The sequence below is a fragment of the Macrobrachium nipponense genome, chromosome 15, assembly GCF_015104395.2.
Source record: "Macrobrachium nipponense isolate FS-2020 chromosome 15, ASM1510439v2, whole genome shotgun sequence".
Taxonomy (NCBI): domain Eukaryota; kingdom Metazoa; phylum Arthropoda; class Malacostraca; order Decapoda; family Palaemonidae; genus Macrobrachium; species Macrobrachium nipponense.
The window spans coordinates 38,242,571-38,261,122 of record NC_087208.1 but is presented as its reverse complement, the minus strand read 5'-3'; the positions used below and the strand labels follow the sequence as shown (position 1 = coordinate 38,261,122).

At 37.3% G+C, this 18,552-nt stretch overlaps 1 protein-coding gene across 3 annotated transcripts; it reads left to right on the top strand.

Moving 5' to 3' along the window:
* Positions 1-2,636: 2,636 nt before the first annotated feature.
* LOC135227097 (ionotropic receptor 21a-like) lies at positions 2,637-17,628 on the top strand. 3 transcript variants are annotated; one of them, XM_064266950.1, is made up of 12 exons: positions 2,637-2,757; positions 3,120-3,198; positions 3,524-3,666; positions 5,771-5,881; positions 11,098-11,360; positions 11,486-11,614; positions 14,379-14,553; positions 15,296-15,535; positions 15,717-15,985; positions 16,095-16,232; positions 16,619-16,805; positions 17,188-17,628. In XM_064266950.1, the coding sequence occupies exons 2-12, from the start codon at positions 3,138-3,140 to the stop codon at positions 17,506-17,508; spliced, it is 2,037 nt and encodes a 678-aa protein (XP_064123020.1). In that variant the 5' UTR covers positions 2,637-2,757; positions 3,120-3,137; the 3' UTR covers positions 17,509-17,628. The 3 variants fall into 3 exon arrangements, with proteins under 3 accessions (XP_064123020.1, XP_064123021.1, XP_064123019.1); XM_064266951.1 differs by having other exon boundaries at positions 2,640-2,751; XM_064266949.1 differs by having other exon boundaries at positions 2,646-2,770.
* The last annotated feature ends 924 nt before the right edge of the window (positions 17,629-18,552 follow it).

Sequence of the window (18,552 nt, the reverse complement as noted above, 5' to 3'; positions counted from 1 at the left end):
TAATTGTTCTGTACTGTTTACAATACATATTATCTATTTTTTACATTTTCATTCGAATAAATAAATCATGAATATCCTATCCTAATTTTCCTGTATATGTAACTCAGTGCGAAACGCCCTTTTCAGACCTTTGTAAGGCTCTTTTTATAGACCTTTCCTAACCCCCAACAGGGACAACAACAGCAAGAAGAAGAAGAAGAATAACAACAACAACATAGGAAGATTTCAGTATCCAACCCCACAACCCTACCATTAGTCTAACATTACCACGCTCATAGCTTTACATTAGATATTTAATAACGTAAATGTGTGAATAATTGAAGCTACTTCTAAGCACTTAACACTTTACAGTCAAACACACTTATATTCAATAAATCCAACGTTATGTCACCTTCTTTTAGGATAATGAATAGATATATAGACTCAATAAATCCTATGTGTCAGGATAATAAATAACAGATAATTAGGAACCTTTTACTAAAAGTGAGAATTCAATGACCTAAAATCCATTAGTTTATTAAATTTATTCGCGCGTAATGTCTCCCAAATGGAAAAGGGCTCTTAAGTGTGTTTGTCATCATCGTAACGATGTATTTTATTTGCTACGATTGCAAGAAACAATACAAAAAATATTAATAGGTGAATTTACAATCTGGAATGTTCTATGACTCATTGTAATATTTTTTCAAATTAAAAACACAAAAAAGTTTAAAAAAAGCAAGTATTTATTGTTTGAACATTACAGTTTACTTATTTATTAATGAAAACTCGGCAATAATATGAGTTCTACTTCATGGATCTCTCCCATTCTAGGCTTATATACGTCATCGCCTGACTTATAATAGACCTACACTGAAAAATATCGTCTGCTAAATAATTCACAATTCGATACAACTTGTATCGTCATCATGCTTGGGTTACAATGAGGCAAGGGCGGCACTTCGAGTTCAGAGAGAGAGAGAGACTAACACTTCGAAAACTAAGGATGGATTAGTGAACGTCGAGTAAACGGCCTCTTATAAACGTACCACATTTTGATATATACGAAAATAGACTTATCGTAAATCAAATATAAAATAGACAAAGCCAAAAAAAAAAAGATTAATGAAGATATGAATTTTTAAAAAACGAACGTCAATGCATAATACATAAAAATCCAAGCAAATACGTCATGAGACGTAACTTGAATAAATAAAACGAGGATTTCGACTCGGCGTTCGCCGTGACATTTAAAATTCCTTCTTTTTTTTTCATTTTACATTTGGAACGTCAGTGAATAATTATTCTCTTCCGGTGAAAAATTTATGTCCGTGAGTCAAGGAGGACCGTCTGTCGAACCGTCTTCGAAGGAAGGACCTTTCAAACTGCGTCAATCAGCTGTCAATCCGTCTTGTAAACACTGTCAATACGTTGAGATGTCGTTTTGGGGGAGGGAGAGGGGGGGTGGGATGTGGTTGGGGATAGACTTCCTGTCGTCCAACTGTCCACTGAAAGAAGGAAGAAGAAGAAGAAGAAGAAGAAGAAGAAGGAAATCAACAAGAATAAAAGTAGAAGAAGAAGAAGAAGGAAATCAACAACAATAAAAGTAGAAGAAGAAGAAGAAGGAAAACAGCAACAACAAAAGTAGGAAAAGAAGAAGAAGAAGGAGAAGGTAAACAGCAGCAACAACAACAAAAGTAGAAGAAGAAGAAGAAGAAGAAGAAGGAAAACTACAACAACAACAACAATAAAAGTAGAAGAAGAAGAAGAAGAAGGAAAACTACAACAACAACAAAAGTAGAAGTAGCGACAAGGATTCCACTCCAGGGAAAACAAAACAGCATCAACGTGAAACAACATAAAATTGTTTTCAGGCCAAAATATGTTACTCTTCATAATTCTCTGAAGTTTATAAAAAAAATAATAATAATAATATTCATTGTCTGATGCATTTTTAAAACTATGTAAACAAATAATACTAAAAAAATAAATAAATAAAAACAAATCCAGAATGTATTCCTTTTTGCTTGTTATGGCTTACTGGAGATTACCCGTAATATTACATACACAGCAAATTCGAGATTACTCTTTATTAAACTTTTTGTATCCGAGATTATGTAGCTAACGATACACCTCTACAGCATTTCGTATCCTCTACAGCTAATGACTATAAGAGGCCTATGAGGTGGAGAACCATCGTCTTGGCCTAAAACGCTCTCAGATTTAAATACCGATTTAAATATAATTAGATTAAGATTTTGAAACCGTTGCTGTTTCAATCGCTAATAAATATTCATATAACGAAATGAATGAAGAGCACCGTCAAGACATTAGCAATAAATCTAAAAGCCGAACTAGGTAGTACAAAAAATCCGTAAACCAAAGTCAAGATTGCACAGAAACATCAAGGGATAAACAATATCCATTGTTTATTCCACTCGGTAATTAATCTTCGGCTACGTACTACCAGTCGTTCTAATTTATCGTCTTTTCATGAACAAAAAGAATCTATTAACTCGACGATAATGATTGGCTGGACGCTCTCTTACGACTGAATTCCCTGCGCATGCGTCCATCTCTTGCGCCCAATGGCGTGCTTAGTCTTTGTTATGGGGCAGAAAGTCTATTGCAATCAACCGTTGCATCGTTCAGTCTGAGTTCTGCAACCACTGGGGGAGAAAGCGAGAGAAAGATAGAGAGGGAGAAAGAGAGACAGTGAGAGAGACAGAGAACGCAAAAGCGAGTTACACATAGGCCTATGTGACAACCACGGTAAAGGTTTGTTGGTTCGGTAAGATAATTTCATGCATGGTAAAACATTGTTATATCTGATTCTTGATTTACAGGTATTTTCTAGAGCCGTAGCCGTTGTGTAATATATATATATATATATATATATAGATAATATATAATTAATATATATATATATCATATATGTATGTATGTATAATTTCATGAACTATTTCTATAATTTCTCATGTAGGTACCTCATGGTGGCTTAGACATAGATCCATCCAGCTCATAAATGAGAAAAACTTAGTAATAAGTCTCATAGTGAATATTTTGAAATAAAGAAAGTTCTCGCTTCCAATTAAAAGTAGTCATTACATTAAGTAACACTAAACTACGTAATTTTTCAGAGTGAATAACTAAAAAAAATGAAAACCGAGTGGCCTGGTTTGCAGTACTTTCTACTCATAGGTCTAAACACTTGTTCAGGTGAGACTAATGGAAGTTTTGTTTTATATATATATATATATATATATATATATATATATATATATATATATATTGGTTAAATTTGATGAGAGGAGTGAAAAGTTGAGTAAATTTAAACTCAGATTTGCTAGATCCGTTGACACATCTATTAGTAGAATTACAACGGCTGGCGTTGATATTCATCATAAGAACCATTAATGTAATTATCCCGAGAACTGTAATGAATTCTGTTATTATTATACAATAAATTAAAGACAATTCCCCTTACGAAAGAAAGAATATAAAATATCTATATATAAAAATAATTTTTTTATATCAACTTCAGTTTTGACAGCACAGTTTGGTGTGACTAGAGATGGTACAAACGAAATCAGACCGGTTGTGTTATCGATTGCTTACCTCTGGCGTAACTGCTCCTATCTCCTCTTCACTGACGGCGAGACCTCAGGCTATGAAGCCCTGGCCAAGGTGAGTTATAAATTATAAACAATAATTTGATAATGATATATTTCAACGTATATATTTAAAGCAACGTCGATGAAACGATACCAAAAATGTCGATTTTTTTAGACGTTGCTCTTCATTCAGATAATTTTGGGATTTTGAGCAGACCGAATGAAGTCTACTTATCAGGTTACGGTACGCCATTTTATATGTTAAATATAAAGTTAGACTACTTAAATCAGGGGTTTTTATTTTTTATTTTTATTTTTTTACCACGTGTACCCTTTCGGGTATTTTTAATGTCAGGAATGTACCCCCTCCACTTCGTTATAAAGGGAGCAAAACAATGTCAGAAAAATATTCCATTGTGTATATTTGCAAATAATGTGTTGAAGGGATGTAAGTATACATAACTCTCCTGACATGACCTGTATTATTGTAAAAGCAAAGAATTTCATAAGAAAAACTAAGAATTTTTTTTTTATTCTATGCAGTAAATTTTCTAGGTTGTGTACCGAGCTGCAGAAACAAAACACATTATTATTGCAATGTCAACAGCAAAGGGAGTTTATGAGGTTGCCAGGGCAGTGAACGCTTGCTCTTGATAGATCGATCAGTCATGAATAAACCTTCCGGACGTTTTCGTTCCAAAACGTTCTCATTTCTCACCTTATGAACGAACCCGATCACTGAATGGGTGCTTCTTTTTTTGTTTCAAAGCCTTTTCTTGTATTATATGAATTAAAAACGACTCAAAAAGGAAAGTTAGTTCAGTTCATATGGGCTAAGGATGAATATTTAGGAGGCGAATAAAAACAATTCTTAAGAATGAGTTTAAAGAATTCCCAGGAATTGGAACTTCCTGATCATCGATATCCTGGAAAGGAAGTTGTCATCCATTTGAATACTTGCTTCGTGTGGAATCTAACCCATCAGATATTATAAAAAAAACCCTTTTTTTTCCATCTGTCCATCAGCCTGTGGTGGTCGCGCATGGTAACACTGCGTCCCGGGCTTTAAATAGTTACGCTGTGTAAGTTTTAGTTAAATAAAAGGATATCTTGGTGTACATTTGCAACTGAAAAGTGTTTTAATAATTTACAGTATGCAAATGACACCGTTAATATTCGAAATAGAATATTATTTAAAGCCCGGGACGCAGTGTTACCATTCGCAAATACCACAGGCGGGTGGACAGATGGAAAAAAACAGAGTATAGTCAGCCGGGGAGCAGTTTTCGCTAAACCACAAATAGATCAGAAGCACTGGAGCCATTTACAAGTTCAATAAACTCTTCCTTAATAGCATCATTAACAAAAGCAATATCTGCATGAAAAGGTCTCTAATGATCTCTAAGTGTCCTTCAGACACATCGGGAAAGTATTTGTGTATTTCATTTTGCAGTGAGGAAACTCAATCCACTCTTATGAGCTTACCACCTTTAACTACAGTAGAAGTGTCCTGCCTGTCAGCAAGTGGGCGGCCAGGCCCGTAACCCTAACAACCCGTGGGGAACCCGTACCCACTGACAGACCCTAGGCGTACCCTGGGGTATGTGTAGCCCAGGTTGAAAACCCCTGACTTAAATGATGGATTTATGGGATAATTTGCGTGGATATTGGCCTAATTGAGAAAGTGTACGATTCCTAACCGAAGTTTAGACATTTTCTGTTATAAAGAACGAATTTTAGTCTTGCCACATAATATAAAGAAAGCAAAACAAAAAATAAGAAAAAAAGCAATATTTAATGAAGCTTTCTTTTGCAAAGCTCCGATATTGATAAGTGTGCAAGTTTTATTTTATATTTATATTGACCAGTGAACGAACTAGTACTAAACCATTTACTTTCACTTGAGAAAGTTGCGTCATGCAATAGGCCTACAATATCATATAATATTTATTTGTTCGAATAGGCCTAACTTTGAGAGCGTTACTCATTTATGGCAAGACTTTGCCGTAGGCAATAGACCTACAATACACATATAATATATATTTTTCCTATAGGCCTAACTTTGAGAAAGTTACCCAATAATGCTTTAAGATTTTGCAATATGCGATAGGCCTACAATACTCATACAATATTCATTCGTAGGCCTAACTTTATTTATGATTTATTCATATTCGAAGGACATGGCCCAATCCCTGGAGTTACGAGGGGCAGCCCTATTCGACAACTCTGCCGAAGGAACCAGCGACAATTTCACCGTCAGCGACAGAATCACAAGTGTCGCCAGAGAGGTGAGTTCTTCCTCCCTCTTTCTCAAGTCCAATTTACACGGGTCAAGTAGAGAGGCAAGTCAAGTGAGTAAGTTGACTGCCTCTCTTTGAAAGGCAAGTAGCATAGGGCAAGTGCTTGTATACACAAAGCAAGTGGATCTTACGAAGACTGTAATTAAAAATGTGTCCAAGTAATCAGTGAGATGCAGTGGCGGACTGGGTCTAAAAATTGTGGTTGCCAGGTGGCAAAACACTATAATAGTGTTCACATAACGAATACATAAAATATTTGAAAATGCACATGTGGAAACACAGAAGACAAATTATTGGAACGTTTATTTTTTACTAATAAGTGTAAATCACCTAGACATAATGTAAAGTAATACCAAATATAGATACATAATTGCTTAGTTGAATTTCTAACCAAAAGTTTAATGACATGTAAAGTAGTGTTATTTTGAAATGTTTGCAAACTAAAAATGTAATCCAATAAACCTGTAAAGAAAATCAAGAAGATACGTATAGCCTGCATTCTTTATACGTTTTCTACTTAAGTTTTCTTTCAAATAATTTAGACATACCATTGATCAGACATATGTCAAATTTTATCACCTCCCCTTTATTAAGTCTAGCCCATCAAAAGACTAGATTTATATGGTTTTGATTACTTACTTTCATAATTGTGAAATACACAAAATAAAAGTATACTAAATATACTTTCAATACAGAAGTATAACATGCATATACCAATTTATCAAGAATTTTGAAATAATATTCGGATATATCTAAGCATACATGTACTACACAATTTGTATACAGACAGCTAAAAACTACAAAAACCTATTACATGCAGTCCACTATATTAGGAGCAATCGCTTAAGTTCAGTGGAGGATTGTGCAAAACTGTTAATAATTACTTCATTATCCAGCTCATCTATCATTTCCTTTTCAATGGATGGTAACATATAAGATTCCAAGTTTTCCTCAGACATTGAATTTCTTAACCTTGTCTTTATAATCTTCAGTTTTGAAAATGCCCTCTCGCACTTTACATGGGTAACAGATAATGTGCAAATTATTTTATATAGTTCATAAAGGTTATCATATGCCTTGTCATGAAGTCTGTTGGAAGCTTGAATTTTCAGTATACAAGATGGGCAAGTAGTGTACATTTTACTGTTGGTGCAACTGCTGCCCACATTTTCACCATCATGAAGCAATAACTTTAAAACATCAAAGATTGAAGTAAAAGAAACAGTTCCAATTTCACTTGATCTCTGATGATTTGTGGAAACAACTTGATAATTCCTCTCAATGCTTCATCTTTAAGACCTTTCTCAGCAATTGTTTTAAAATTTGTAGAGTCCAAGCAAGATAAATCTTTATACAACTGTTTGTGTTGTACAAAGCGGGATTCCAGTGACTGAAGAATACGATCCATTATTAAATTAAACACATTTATTCTAAAAACAACCAGGGGATCTGAGGAGCTTCTTCATCACTAGCAAGTTCATCTGCCATTTTTATCTTCTTCTTCTTTCTCTTAACTGGCAATGCATCTTCCAAAGCATCAATTTGAAATGTTATCTGTTCATTCAAATTCATCTGCGAAATTTCCTCATTACATTTAATTACAAATTCAAAAGCCTTGCTGTGGATATTATCAAATGTTCTTGTCTGTTCCATCAACTTTGTTGTAGCTGTATCTACCAAACTCCATGCAGTAAACATATCTAATCCATTGGTATGCAGGTATTTTGATAAAGGGGATGTAGTTTCAAGTATATACAAATAAGTAAATGCAGTCAATATGGTTTCAAACTTTTTAAGACTTTGAAGAAAAACGTTGCATTATACTTTGTTTTTGCATCACACTTGTCTGATTCTTGAATCATTGTTAAGCATACCAATAAATCCACACAAGTAATCACAGAAGCATCATCAAAGCATCTAAATACAGTTGTTGCTGCATTTGATTTCCCTGACCATCTAGTTTCACCTATTAGCTTTAATCGTTTCATTTTTTCTTGTCCCAGATGTTTTCCTACTACTTCTATCCATACAGCCATTCGCTGGTATGATGCTTTTACAAATGTAGCTAAATTCTGAAGCCAATTGAAAAAGGAAACTGCAGGCACACAACATTTTGTAGTCTCAGTTATCACTAGATTCTAAACATGGGCATACCACCATACATGAACATGTTGATCTGCCACAATAGCAATTCTACTTTGTAAACCCTTGTACTGCCCATGGTAGCTTGCAGAGTCATCTGTGCGATCAGATACGCATTTTTCTGGGTCAATTTTATGACGTTGTAACGTTTTGATTAATAGATCGAAAAGTCCCTGTCCTGTTCCATCATTACTTGGTACAACGGAAAGTAGTCGCTCATAGATATTACCTTTAAGCACATATCGAATTATAATACTAAACCGATCAATGGATGAAATATCTTGCGTTGAATCAACCTGTATAGAATAGTATTTTGTTGATTAACTTCTTGCCCAATTTTTTCTTGAATCATATTTTTCATAATGTTGATTAAATAGTTTATAGTTGTTTTACTCAGGTATGTAACAAGTCCACTACGACCTTTACTGTGAACATTTCCTTGTTGTTCTAATCGTTTCATTCTCTGCTCAGACTTGCTTTGCACCGAAAAAACATGAGCTGCCATAGTACTGTCATATTGCCAATAACTGCACTATAGCTAAACAATTACCACGATTCAAAACATCGTTATCTAAAGTGTAGGCCGATTCATTTCTGTGACCTCGAAAAGGAAGTGCTTGTTTGCTGAACATCTTTATGATATCTATAATTCTCATAACAATACTTCTCTGCTTCAATACTTCTTCTCTCCTTTTATTCAGCGAAATAAGAAGTATGTGCTTAGGCCCTGGAAGCTTATAGCTACGTCATGTTTCAATATCAACATTGCACTTATTTTGCCATAGACCGTAGTACAGTCAGGATCGGCTTATCACAAATTATAATTTTGAATTTTCATTTCCTTGACATTTTTTCATCATCTTCGCAAGATCTATCAGATGCTGATAGACCAAAAGGACAGGTTACCAACAAAATCAGTGCAACTCACTTCTTAAGGTAATAACACTTCAGTCACTAGTCAAATACATTACTGTACTGCTACAGAACTGACTGTGTACGTGGACGACGGCTGAGGCGTGTTGAGCCGCTGCAGTCCTACCACTGCACAGTTGCTGCAAGGAATAGTCATTTTCAATGCCCACAATGCACTTTAGATAAGGGATCGTCCCCGTGTGTCAATGTGTGTATTAATATGCGTAATATATACTTAGTTAACTTATATAAAGGAAAAGATATCAACAGATGGCAACCTAAATGACACTAACGAAAATCGGGATATTTTAATCTTGACAACAGTGACTGATCGTGTTCCGTACCTGTACCGTGCTGTACGATACTTGTGAGTTGTTCTCTCTCTCTCATACATACATATATATATCACACATACACACACAACACCGTATGCGTGTGTGTGTGTGAGAGAGAGAGAGAGAGAGAGATTTGATTGATTAAAAGGAATCTTTACCCAGCTCTTTGAAGAGAAAGCTGCATATAAAGTATACACACACATATATACATATATATAAATATATATATATATATATATATATATATATATATATATATATATATATATATATATATATATATATATATATATACATATATATATATATATATATATATATAATTCACAATTATATTAATATATATGTTTTGTCTTCTAAAAATAGCCATTTCTTTTCTTATATTCGAGTTTGAAGATATTTCCTATTGACATATAGAAACATATATATTTCACAAAATGATTTCACTTACCATGCTGCATATACTAGTGACAAATAAATCTTTACTTTCCCTCACTGTCATGCAAATCGCATCTGTTGTGTGGGATGGACAATAACCAGTAATATTCTAAGCCAGGGGCCTCTTGGAGCCCAACTAGTCATAAGTCGCTATATATATATATATATATATATTATATATAGATATATCTATATATATATATAATATATATATATTATATATATAACCTATTTAGAAAGGAATTTGTTCAGTATTGAAATTTTCCATGATCTTATGTGTAAAGGGCCCATGTGTAAGGGGCCCACTTGCCATCGGGCAAGCTGGCAACCTGGCCAGTCCGCCACTGGTGAGATGTTAGATATAATTGAGGAGGAGGTTACTAATTTGGGTATAGGGGATTGGATAAAAAGGAGAAATGAATATGAGGCTTCAGCAATGCTTTTAAAAGAGCTGTATTGTGAAGATCCCGGTGAATGCATATAGAATAGATCGTGCTCAAGAATGTCCCCGAGAGTTTCTGATAAGCTACTTAATGCAGTTGGCCCAGACCAGCCTAAAATCTAATCAGAGATAACCCTTACATATCTAGCAACTGGGTACTATTCATTCGGAAATCTGCAGTTGCTTCGATTTCTAAAAATCATCCCAGAAGTTAGTGACGCCATTTTGCAACAAGCTGCTTGAATATATGAAGGTATAAGATACGCAAAATGAAAAATTATGTTTTATGATGTTCATTTTTTAGACTATCTTGTTTGGATGATTTTATCTACCTTATTTTTGGAAAATAAATTAATTTTCTAGTACGAAAATTAAAATATATTCTGAAAGATGATAAGGGTTGTCAAGTGAATGTTCACACAGGTCCAGTAGATGTAGCAAGTAAGTTAAGGAGCCAGTGATGAATGGAGAGGAAGCAACTTGCCTCAGATTAGACCTAGTGTCTATTCACTTGACTTGCTCTTCACGTTGACTATACTCTGTTTTTTTCCATCTGTCCACCCGCCTGTGTTGTTTACGTATGGTAACACTGCGTCCAGGGCTTTAGAGAGTTACGCTATGTATAAGTTTTAGGTAAATAAAAGGATATCTGGGTGTACATTTGCAACTTTAAAGTGTTTTAATAATTTACAGTATGCGAATTACACCATTAATATTCGAAATTATTGTTGAATGTAAGCTAAATGTAACTATCTAAAGCCCGGGACGCAGTGTTACCATGAGAAAACACCACAGGCGGATGGACAGATGAAAAAAAAAAGAGTATAGTTACTTGCATACTTGACTTGCCTCTCTCTCTCTACTTGACTCGTGTCAATGAGCCTACAGTGTCTCTGGAGTGACCAGCGTATTGTCTTTTCCTCCGGCGCCCACAGGTACGACTCCACTTCCTCTGCGTCGTAGTCGTCGTCGTGAGCGACCGCCTGATTTTCCTGGAGTCCTTCGCCGAGTCGTCCTTGAGAGGACGCCTCCTGTCGGGGACTTCCACTCTGATCGCCGTGGGACGTCTGCGCCCTCAGGACGTGGAGGCCCTATCGGCTCACTGGACCTTTTCCATGTACAATGCGCTCGTCTTCGCTCCAGAATCCCCCGACGGGACCTCCTCCAACGGGAAATCCTCCAGCGGGAGCTCCAAGAGGTTTGGGAGTCTCTGTCTTATCTTCAGGAATCTCGTGATTTCGAAATCTTATATGCTATATCAGCGATATATAAGGAATATGGCGCCTGGAAAAGCTATCAATACATCACCCCAACCTATTTCAGATGGAACATGTATTACCACATGCCTTTCACAGCCTCCGGCGGGCGGTGGATCAAATTAGGATACTGGCTCCGTTCCCGGGGACTCATCTTGCAAGAGGACCGGCCCCTGCTCCCACAAAAATTCTCAAAGTAAGGCAGCGCAACCATTTCTCCTACCTACTACATGTCTGTCTTGTTTTCTCAGAGTAATATATTTTTCCGTTGTCCCATATATTTTTCGCTTGCTCGGGGAGTGAGCCTTCAAACTACTTTGTTGTTGATATCTATTATTTATTTATCAGAATATAAGTTTTTTTAAGCTTAAAAATATCTCTAGTGGTTGTAATACCTTTTATTTGCAGTTTCCAATATACATGATTTACTCTAAGGAATATAGTAAAGAAAATGTCAGTGACTACGCCAATAGGCCTATAGTTATAATGTAATCTACCTAAGTACTATTCTCTCCCTTTTTCGTTCTCATGATTTTTTGTCTCATCTGCTTTTCGTCTTGGAAGCATTATACATTATATTTGTTCAAATTCACATCGTATTGAAGAAAATGCTTACCTTTGCAGATAAATAAATAAAAATAAATAAATAAATAAAATAAAAGTTGAAATGTCAATATAAACATCTTACCATCATCTGCAAGTAAAAGTGTGTCACCATAGACTGCCTTAATTTTAATTAAATAGTTGCCTCAAATCTACCGTTATTTTCACTTTTAACGTCAACACTTTCGAACAACGAGCTGGTTATATGGAAAGTTCTCGCTCATTCTCATCATCGTTCGAAGGCACTCGATCCCTGATTCGCGTCTCACCAGATATGCAGAGAGAATCGTCATATCTTCTTAATATAATGGCCGTTATATCTGTCCGTCCGTCTGTCATTCAATCATGGCCAAACGGCAGGTCCGATGGGCATGAAGCTTGGCAGGGTTATAGTGGGGACACCTAAGATGGTTTATAATGGTGGTCTTGGTTTCATCCTACCTTCCCCCCACCCGGCTCCGAAAGGGGTGGAGGTGAGAAGGGATTCCCTGAAACGGGGCTGGTTATGGCTGTAGACTTAGTTACTTTACGAATTTGTCATACATATATGTTTACATATGTTTGCTATTTTTACTAAAGAGTTTAGTTTCCTTACAACTCAAAGTATTGGGGGATCTCGTGAGGACCATTCATCTGCTTAACTTAATTTAGACTATTCAAAAACCTCAACACATCAAATAATCCAATCAAAGATTTGCTAGAAAAAAACAATACCTTCATAAACTTCCACTCCCATATTTCTCCTCATGTGTGGCTACTATTCTACCCAGAATTTATCTCTGGTATTCTATATCCACACCATAGGCATATCTCGAATTCACATCTCAAGCCCTTTCACTAGAATTTATCAAATCAAATCAGTCATATGCTACTACTATGAAATCAGCTGCAACTCGCCAGTGTTGAGATTTTAAAAAATAACGCTTTTCTCCAATAAACTTTACAGTATTGCACATGTTTTTGGCCATTAACTGTGCCGCATACTTTTACACGTTTCCTTTGAATTCGTGGCACAGTGATTTCGAGTCGGCTTTGGTGTCAGAGTGTATTCGTTTGTCGTTTTTACCCAACATTTCAAATAGCTACACTCCGATCTGCGCAAGGATTTTTCAAAGCAACTTTTAAATTCACTCTATTTAGGAAATTTAAACTCACACTCTTTTGCTTTTTGGTGCTGCTATTCCTTCAGTCATGACAACCGTGAAATCATTTGAAACTGTTCTGCTTTCGCAAGCAATTTCGAACTAGGCCGAATAACTGGGTTCACTTATCAAAGGCAGCCATGACAACAAAACCCCGAGGAAAGACGACCACAGTACCAGTGAAGTCATATTCTGCCGCTGCTCACGAGTGTTAGACCCATAGATATAGATTGGACTCTCTATATCTATGGTTTATGACTATTTATCTATATAGATCTCGGGTGAAGCAATGCTCTATTTCACCAGTAAGCTGTGGGTCGGATCGCGCCTTGTTTTATTACTTAGTCTACTTCTATCAACCCTTCTGTTATATGTCATACTTTACAACCTCAAAAATGGAGCGATTTTATAAGTGAATATTATTTATATTCCCTGGAATTACTCCAACTCATAATTAATCATGTATTTCAGGCTAAAATCACTATATTACTAACTGGATGACGCAATGTATCCCGTTACCTTCCTTGACGTTAAATAACTTTTAATACCCTTTCTAGCATAAGTGAAATAATATTATACTATTATTACAAAGCGCTTTGCACCCTTCAGGATTCAAAGCTAAATTTAGTTGTTTCTTATTATATTCTTTAACTTCCAGGAACAGAACCATTATTAAATTCCGACCAGCGATATATTTAACGAAAAGGTATCACAAACAAAAAAAATATTTCTTATCACAGCAGAGAGAGAGAGTATAATGCCACTGCATGTTTTCCCATTTTTGAGAGGTGAATGTGTTTACTCTGCACGTTTCGTTAATGGGAATATATATATTATTTTGTAATGATATATATTCCTGAGGAACAATGGATCTAACACTTTTAACGTTTTCCGATAATGGGGCGTAAAGTAATTGTTGGTATCTTGATAGGTGTTGCTTTGTAAAGTGCACTATAAATATATAGATATCCCAAACACATTATGTATATGGATATATTATCTATATTATATTATATATATATGGAGAGCGAGAGAGAGAGAGGAGACCGAGAAGAAGAGGAGAGAGAGGGAGAGAGAGAGAGGATCGAGAGAGAGAGGATTCTGCGCGTGCGCTGTTTGTTGTGAGAGAGAGAGAGAGAGTAGAGAGAGAGGAGAGAGAGGAGAGAGAGAGAGAGAGAGAGAGAGAGAGGAAACTTAAATCCATCCTCCCAACAGCCTGTACGGCGCCACCGTCAATATCAGCGCTCTTCCATACAAGCCTTACTGGATGGAAGAGACGAACTCCAAAGGCGACATAATCTACTCAGGCTCTGACAAACTGATGCTGGATGCCATGGAATCCACTCTCAACTTCACCATGAGGGCTCTGAAGGTCTCAACTTGGGATGAGGTAGGGGGGAATAATATTTATAAGCCTTTCAATGTACCGTATTCATCACCTGACGCACTCAGACACTCTGTAAGCAACCTGGCTTGACCAAAACCTACAGATGTTTGTTTAAGAACTTGGAAATTGTTAGTATAAGTTGCAAATTAATTCTTAGAGTGGACAGGTCCCTTTTAATCATTAATATTGCTGGAGTATGGTGAGAATAACCGAGTACAAACTTCATTTGCTCATCCGAGAGGATTTTTAGCTTAGATGAAGTGGAGAAAGGAAGGATTCTACTTAGGACCATCTTCTGGGTTAATAATTCTATCTTCAGGCTTATACTACTCCGAAAACAGTCAAATTAGGATGGTATAATATCTGTACTTCTACTATGCATAGTTTAATTCCTAGATTTAGAGGATTAGGTTGTCAAAGTAAATTCAACTAATTCCATTGTCAATTAGAAAAGGTATATTTGTGCTAAAATCAGAGATGTGAACATATTTTTCATAACTGAAAAAAAGACATTTTATTAGACACCGAAGGTCCAGTGCTCTGGTTCCCAGAATTATTCCTGGTAATGATCTTACCTTTCCACCGACTATTACAGCAATAATATAGCATATTACCTTCCTCTATGATAAAGGAACGAATGAGATGATTCTGACTACTCTGCTGAACCTCTAGCTCTTAAAAGACACTGAAGCCTTAGAGCAATTTTTTGTACAGGTCTCTTGAATCTAACTAGCTTTCTCTACAGGTAGTCCAGAGGGTGTTGGAGCGCAAAGCGTGGACTGCACCCATAATCCATGCTGTGTACCCAGCACGACTGAAGCGATTCGATTTCACGAGGACGTACGAACACGACATCAACCAAGCTTTCGTCATGGCAAAGCCTGTTCTTAAGCCCCAGTGGCAGAGTCTGTACTATCCACTGACCAATGAAGTGTGGCTTTGCATCTTTGGAACGCTCCTGATATCCTGCGTGGGACTGATTGGGGTATGTCAGCTTGATTTGGTCTCTGTCTTTCTGTTGAAGAGATTTTCCAGTTTCAATGTCAGCTAGAATAGGACAAAGCACCAAGTGAAAACTGAGGGTTTAGAAGCAAAATAATGTTTTTCGGGAATCACAGCCTTGAACACAAAATATATGATCCACACAATCTGATCTCTCTCGCCAGGTTATCAGAGGATCAGAGCAAATGCAACAGCACAAGAAAATTGCCTCAGGAGGTGTCCTTCTTGAAGTACTGGGAACACTTTTGGGCCAGGGGGGCCTCAGTGATCGTTTACCTGCGAATTTTTCGACGAGATTGTTAGTACTTATCTGGCTGTTCTTCGCTTTCATTGTGGGAACACTCTACAAGGGGAACTTGGTGGCTTTTCTTGTGGCACCCAGATACCCTCCAAGGCCAGAGACATTGGAAGAACTGGTGAAAGTTGTTAAAAGGTACAGCAGAAGTTGAATTTCTATAAATTCTCATTTTGACAGATAGGCATGATATGGTATAGCCATCTTTCACACCACCTCACAGTGTAGTGACCTTTTCCACACACAGGGTAACAATGCCTTCCTTTGGAGACACACTGCGAGAACTCCTGAGGAACTCCGAAACAGATTCCCTGAGATCCCTTGGCAACATGATGGTGTTAGGGTATGACGTTGATGAAGGCTTGAGACTGACTCTCCAGAACAAGTAAGCAAAATGTGAAGGTCCTAGGAGAGATCTCTATAGGATTATTGGTAATGATGACTGTTGGAGTATAATATCTGTCAGTATTTCTGTAGCTACTAATTAAGCTTGCTACAGTACAGTAGATGAACTAGACCTCTGAGAGAGATTCCCAGGTTTCACTAGAATTCATGCTGATTTACTTGGGCCATTTAATAAATCCTGTATTATCCTGAAAACTGTCATTAGTGACTTAATGATAGGGAATAGATTTTAACAGTTTTTTCTGTAGATTTTCACTTGATCATCCTCAAGAATTTTTCGTAAAAAGTGGAAAATGGGGAGTGATAGAAAATAAAAAGTAGAAAGGTTGTTCTAGGCCATTTCATTCGCTCTTTCTTGACTCACAGATACCCACATCTCGGTTCGCTGCGTTTTCTCCAGTACCAAGTGGCAGAGCATTACACAGAGGCCGACGGCACGTCTCCCCTTTATCTGGGCAGGGAAGGGGTCATGCCAATTCTCAATGCGTGGCCTATACCCCACGACGCCCCTTTCAAAGAGGATCTGGATTTCGTCATCCTAGGATTGATAGAGGTGAGTGTTAGTTTCTGGTCGCCATTAAACTTGTTCAGTAATAATTTCTGTCAAGGAATATTAGGCCTATGATCCATAATGAAAGCTTTTAAGAGTCTTCCATACTCGTTTAATCACTTTACATTAACAATAACAACAACAACCAAACAACCATATACAACAGTAACCTAACGGTAACAACCTTCCTCTCTCCCTCAGTATTATCAATTTGTCAGGAAACATTAGGCCTATAACATAAAAAGAAGGTTTCCAAGAGTCTCCATAGCTCTTTTCTAATCATTGTACAGTAACAACCACAGCAACAATAACAATATAAATTAAATTAATAATCCAAGTTGCCTAACTCCAACAACCCTTCCTTCCCACCCACCATGTCACCCAGGGAGGCATCTACAACAAGTGGATGGAAGACTGGCTAAACGAAGCCAAGAAAGTAGGCCGACAGAGCCGCAGGAGGCAGTTGGAAGCAGGCGTTCCCCTGGAGAGCTGGACGGGAGATTTCCCCACAGAGGCCTCCATCGACAGCGAGCCGAGGGCTCTCACTATCGTCCACTTCCAGGGGCCTCTGATGCTCCTGGGCTTCGGTATGGTCTTCGCGGGTGTGGCCTTCATAGTGGAGAGCTTCGTCGAGTGGTATTCTTCCGCCAAGGCCGGGGAAATTAGACTCAGGTTGAAGGAACAGGCTATAGAGAAGTTATTTTAGGCTACGTGATATTTAAATGGAAGCCATTCTTATTTTTTTTCTTTAAATTTCGAAATTTACGCATTTATTTAAGATGTATTTGTGATTGGTCTATTGCTATAAAAAACAGCTGTGTGATGAGTTACTGTTTTATTTTCCAAAATTCCTGGGATTTAGTGAGTACATAATAACTGCTTATAGTGTTTGAGTACTGCCTAATATTTCTAATGGTGGCTTTTAAATCTTAAAATGTAGCCTGTATGATATGCTACATGACATATATTGTAAGGACAATGTCCTTTCGCTATTTCTGTTCCACTATAACAACATGCTAAATTCTGATGTACATCATCTTATGTAGAATTCTCTGGCCTTTCTGCCGATATAATTACCATGTATGAATACAGGCTGTGTCTAGTTATTTATCTATATATGTCTGTAAGAAAACACAAATCGGCTGGCCCAGATATAGTTCTCTCTCGCTTTGGGTAAAAAACCTATGGGCTGCTCTGTGAGCAAGAGCCCGTGCTAGCATAAGCTTAATCTAAAACAACAACAACGTAATAAACATCAGTACCCAGTTAGCTGTCTCTCTCCCTTGTCCTCACAACTGGTGACCTCCCGAATTGGATGGCGACACAGAGGTATTGGCTCAGCCATTAGCGGACTCATTACGACTGCTCACCTTCAAAGAACCTTTAATGGCGCCACAGTCCAGATCTTTGAAAATTCCTCAGTTGGATGACGCCAGATATCCTTTTGGCCCGCCGACGTCGCTGCTGTACCTGTGGGCCTGCTTGCTCCACCTGACGCCGCCGCCTGTGGGCCTCCTCGACCGCCCTGACGCTGCTGTCGTTCCTGGGGGCTCACTCGGCCCACCCGACGCCGCTGCCGCACCTGAGGACTTCCTCGGCCCAACCGGAGCCACCGCGGCACCTGAGGGTTCCATAGTAATGGTCTTTGGGGTGGGAGTATATGTAAGGAGAACGTCCTTTCGCTATTTCTATTCCACTAAAACAACATGCTAAATTCTAATGTAGATCATCTTACGTAGAATTCTCTGGC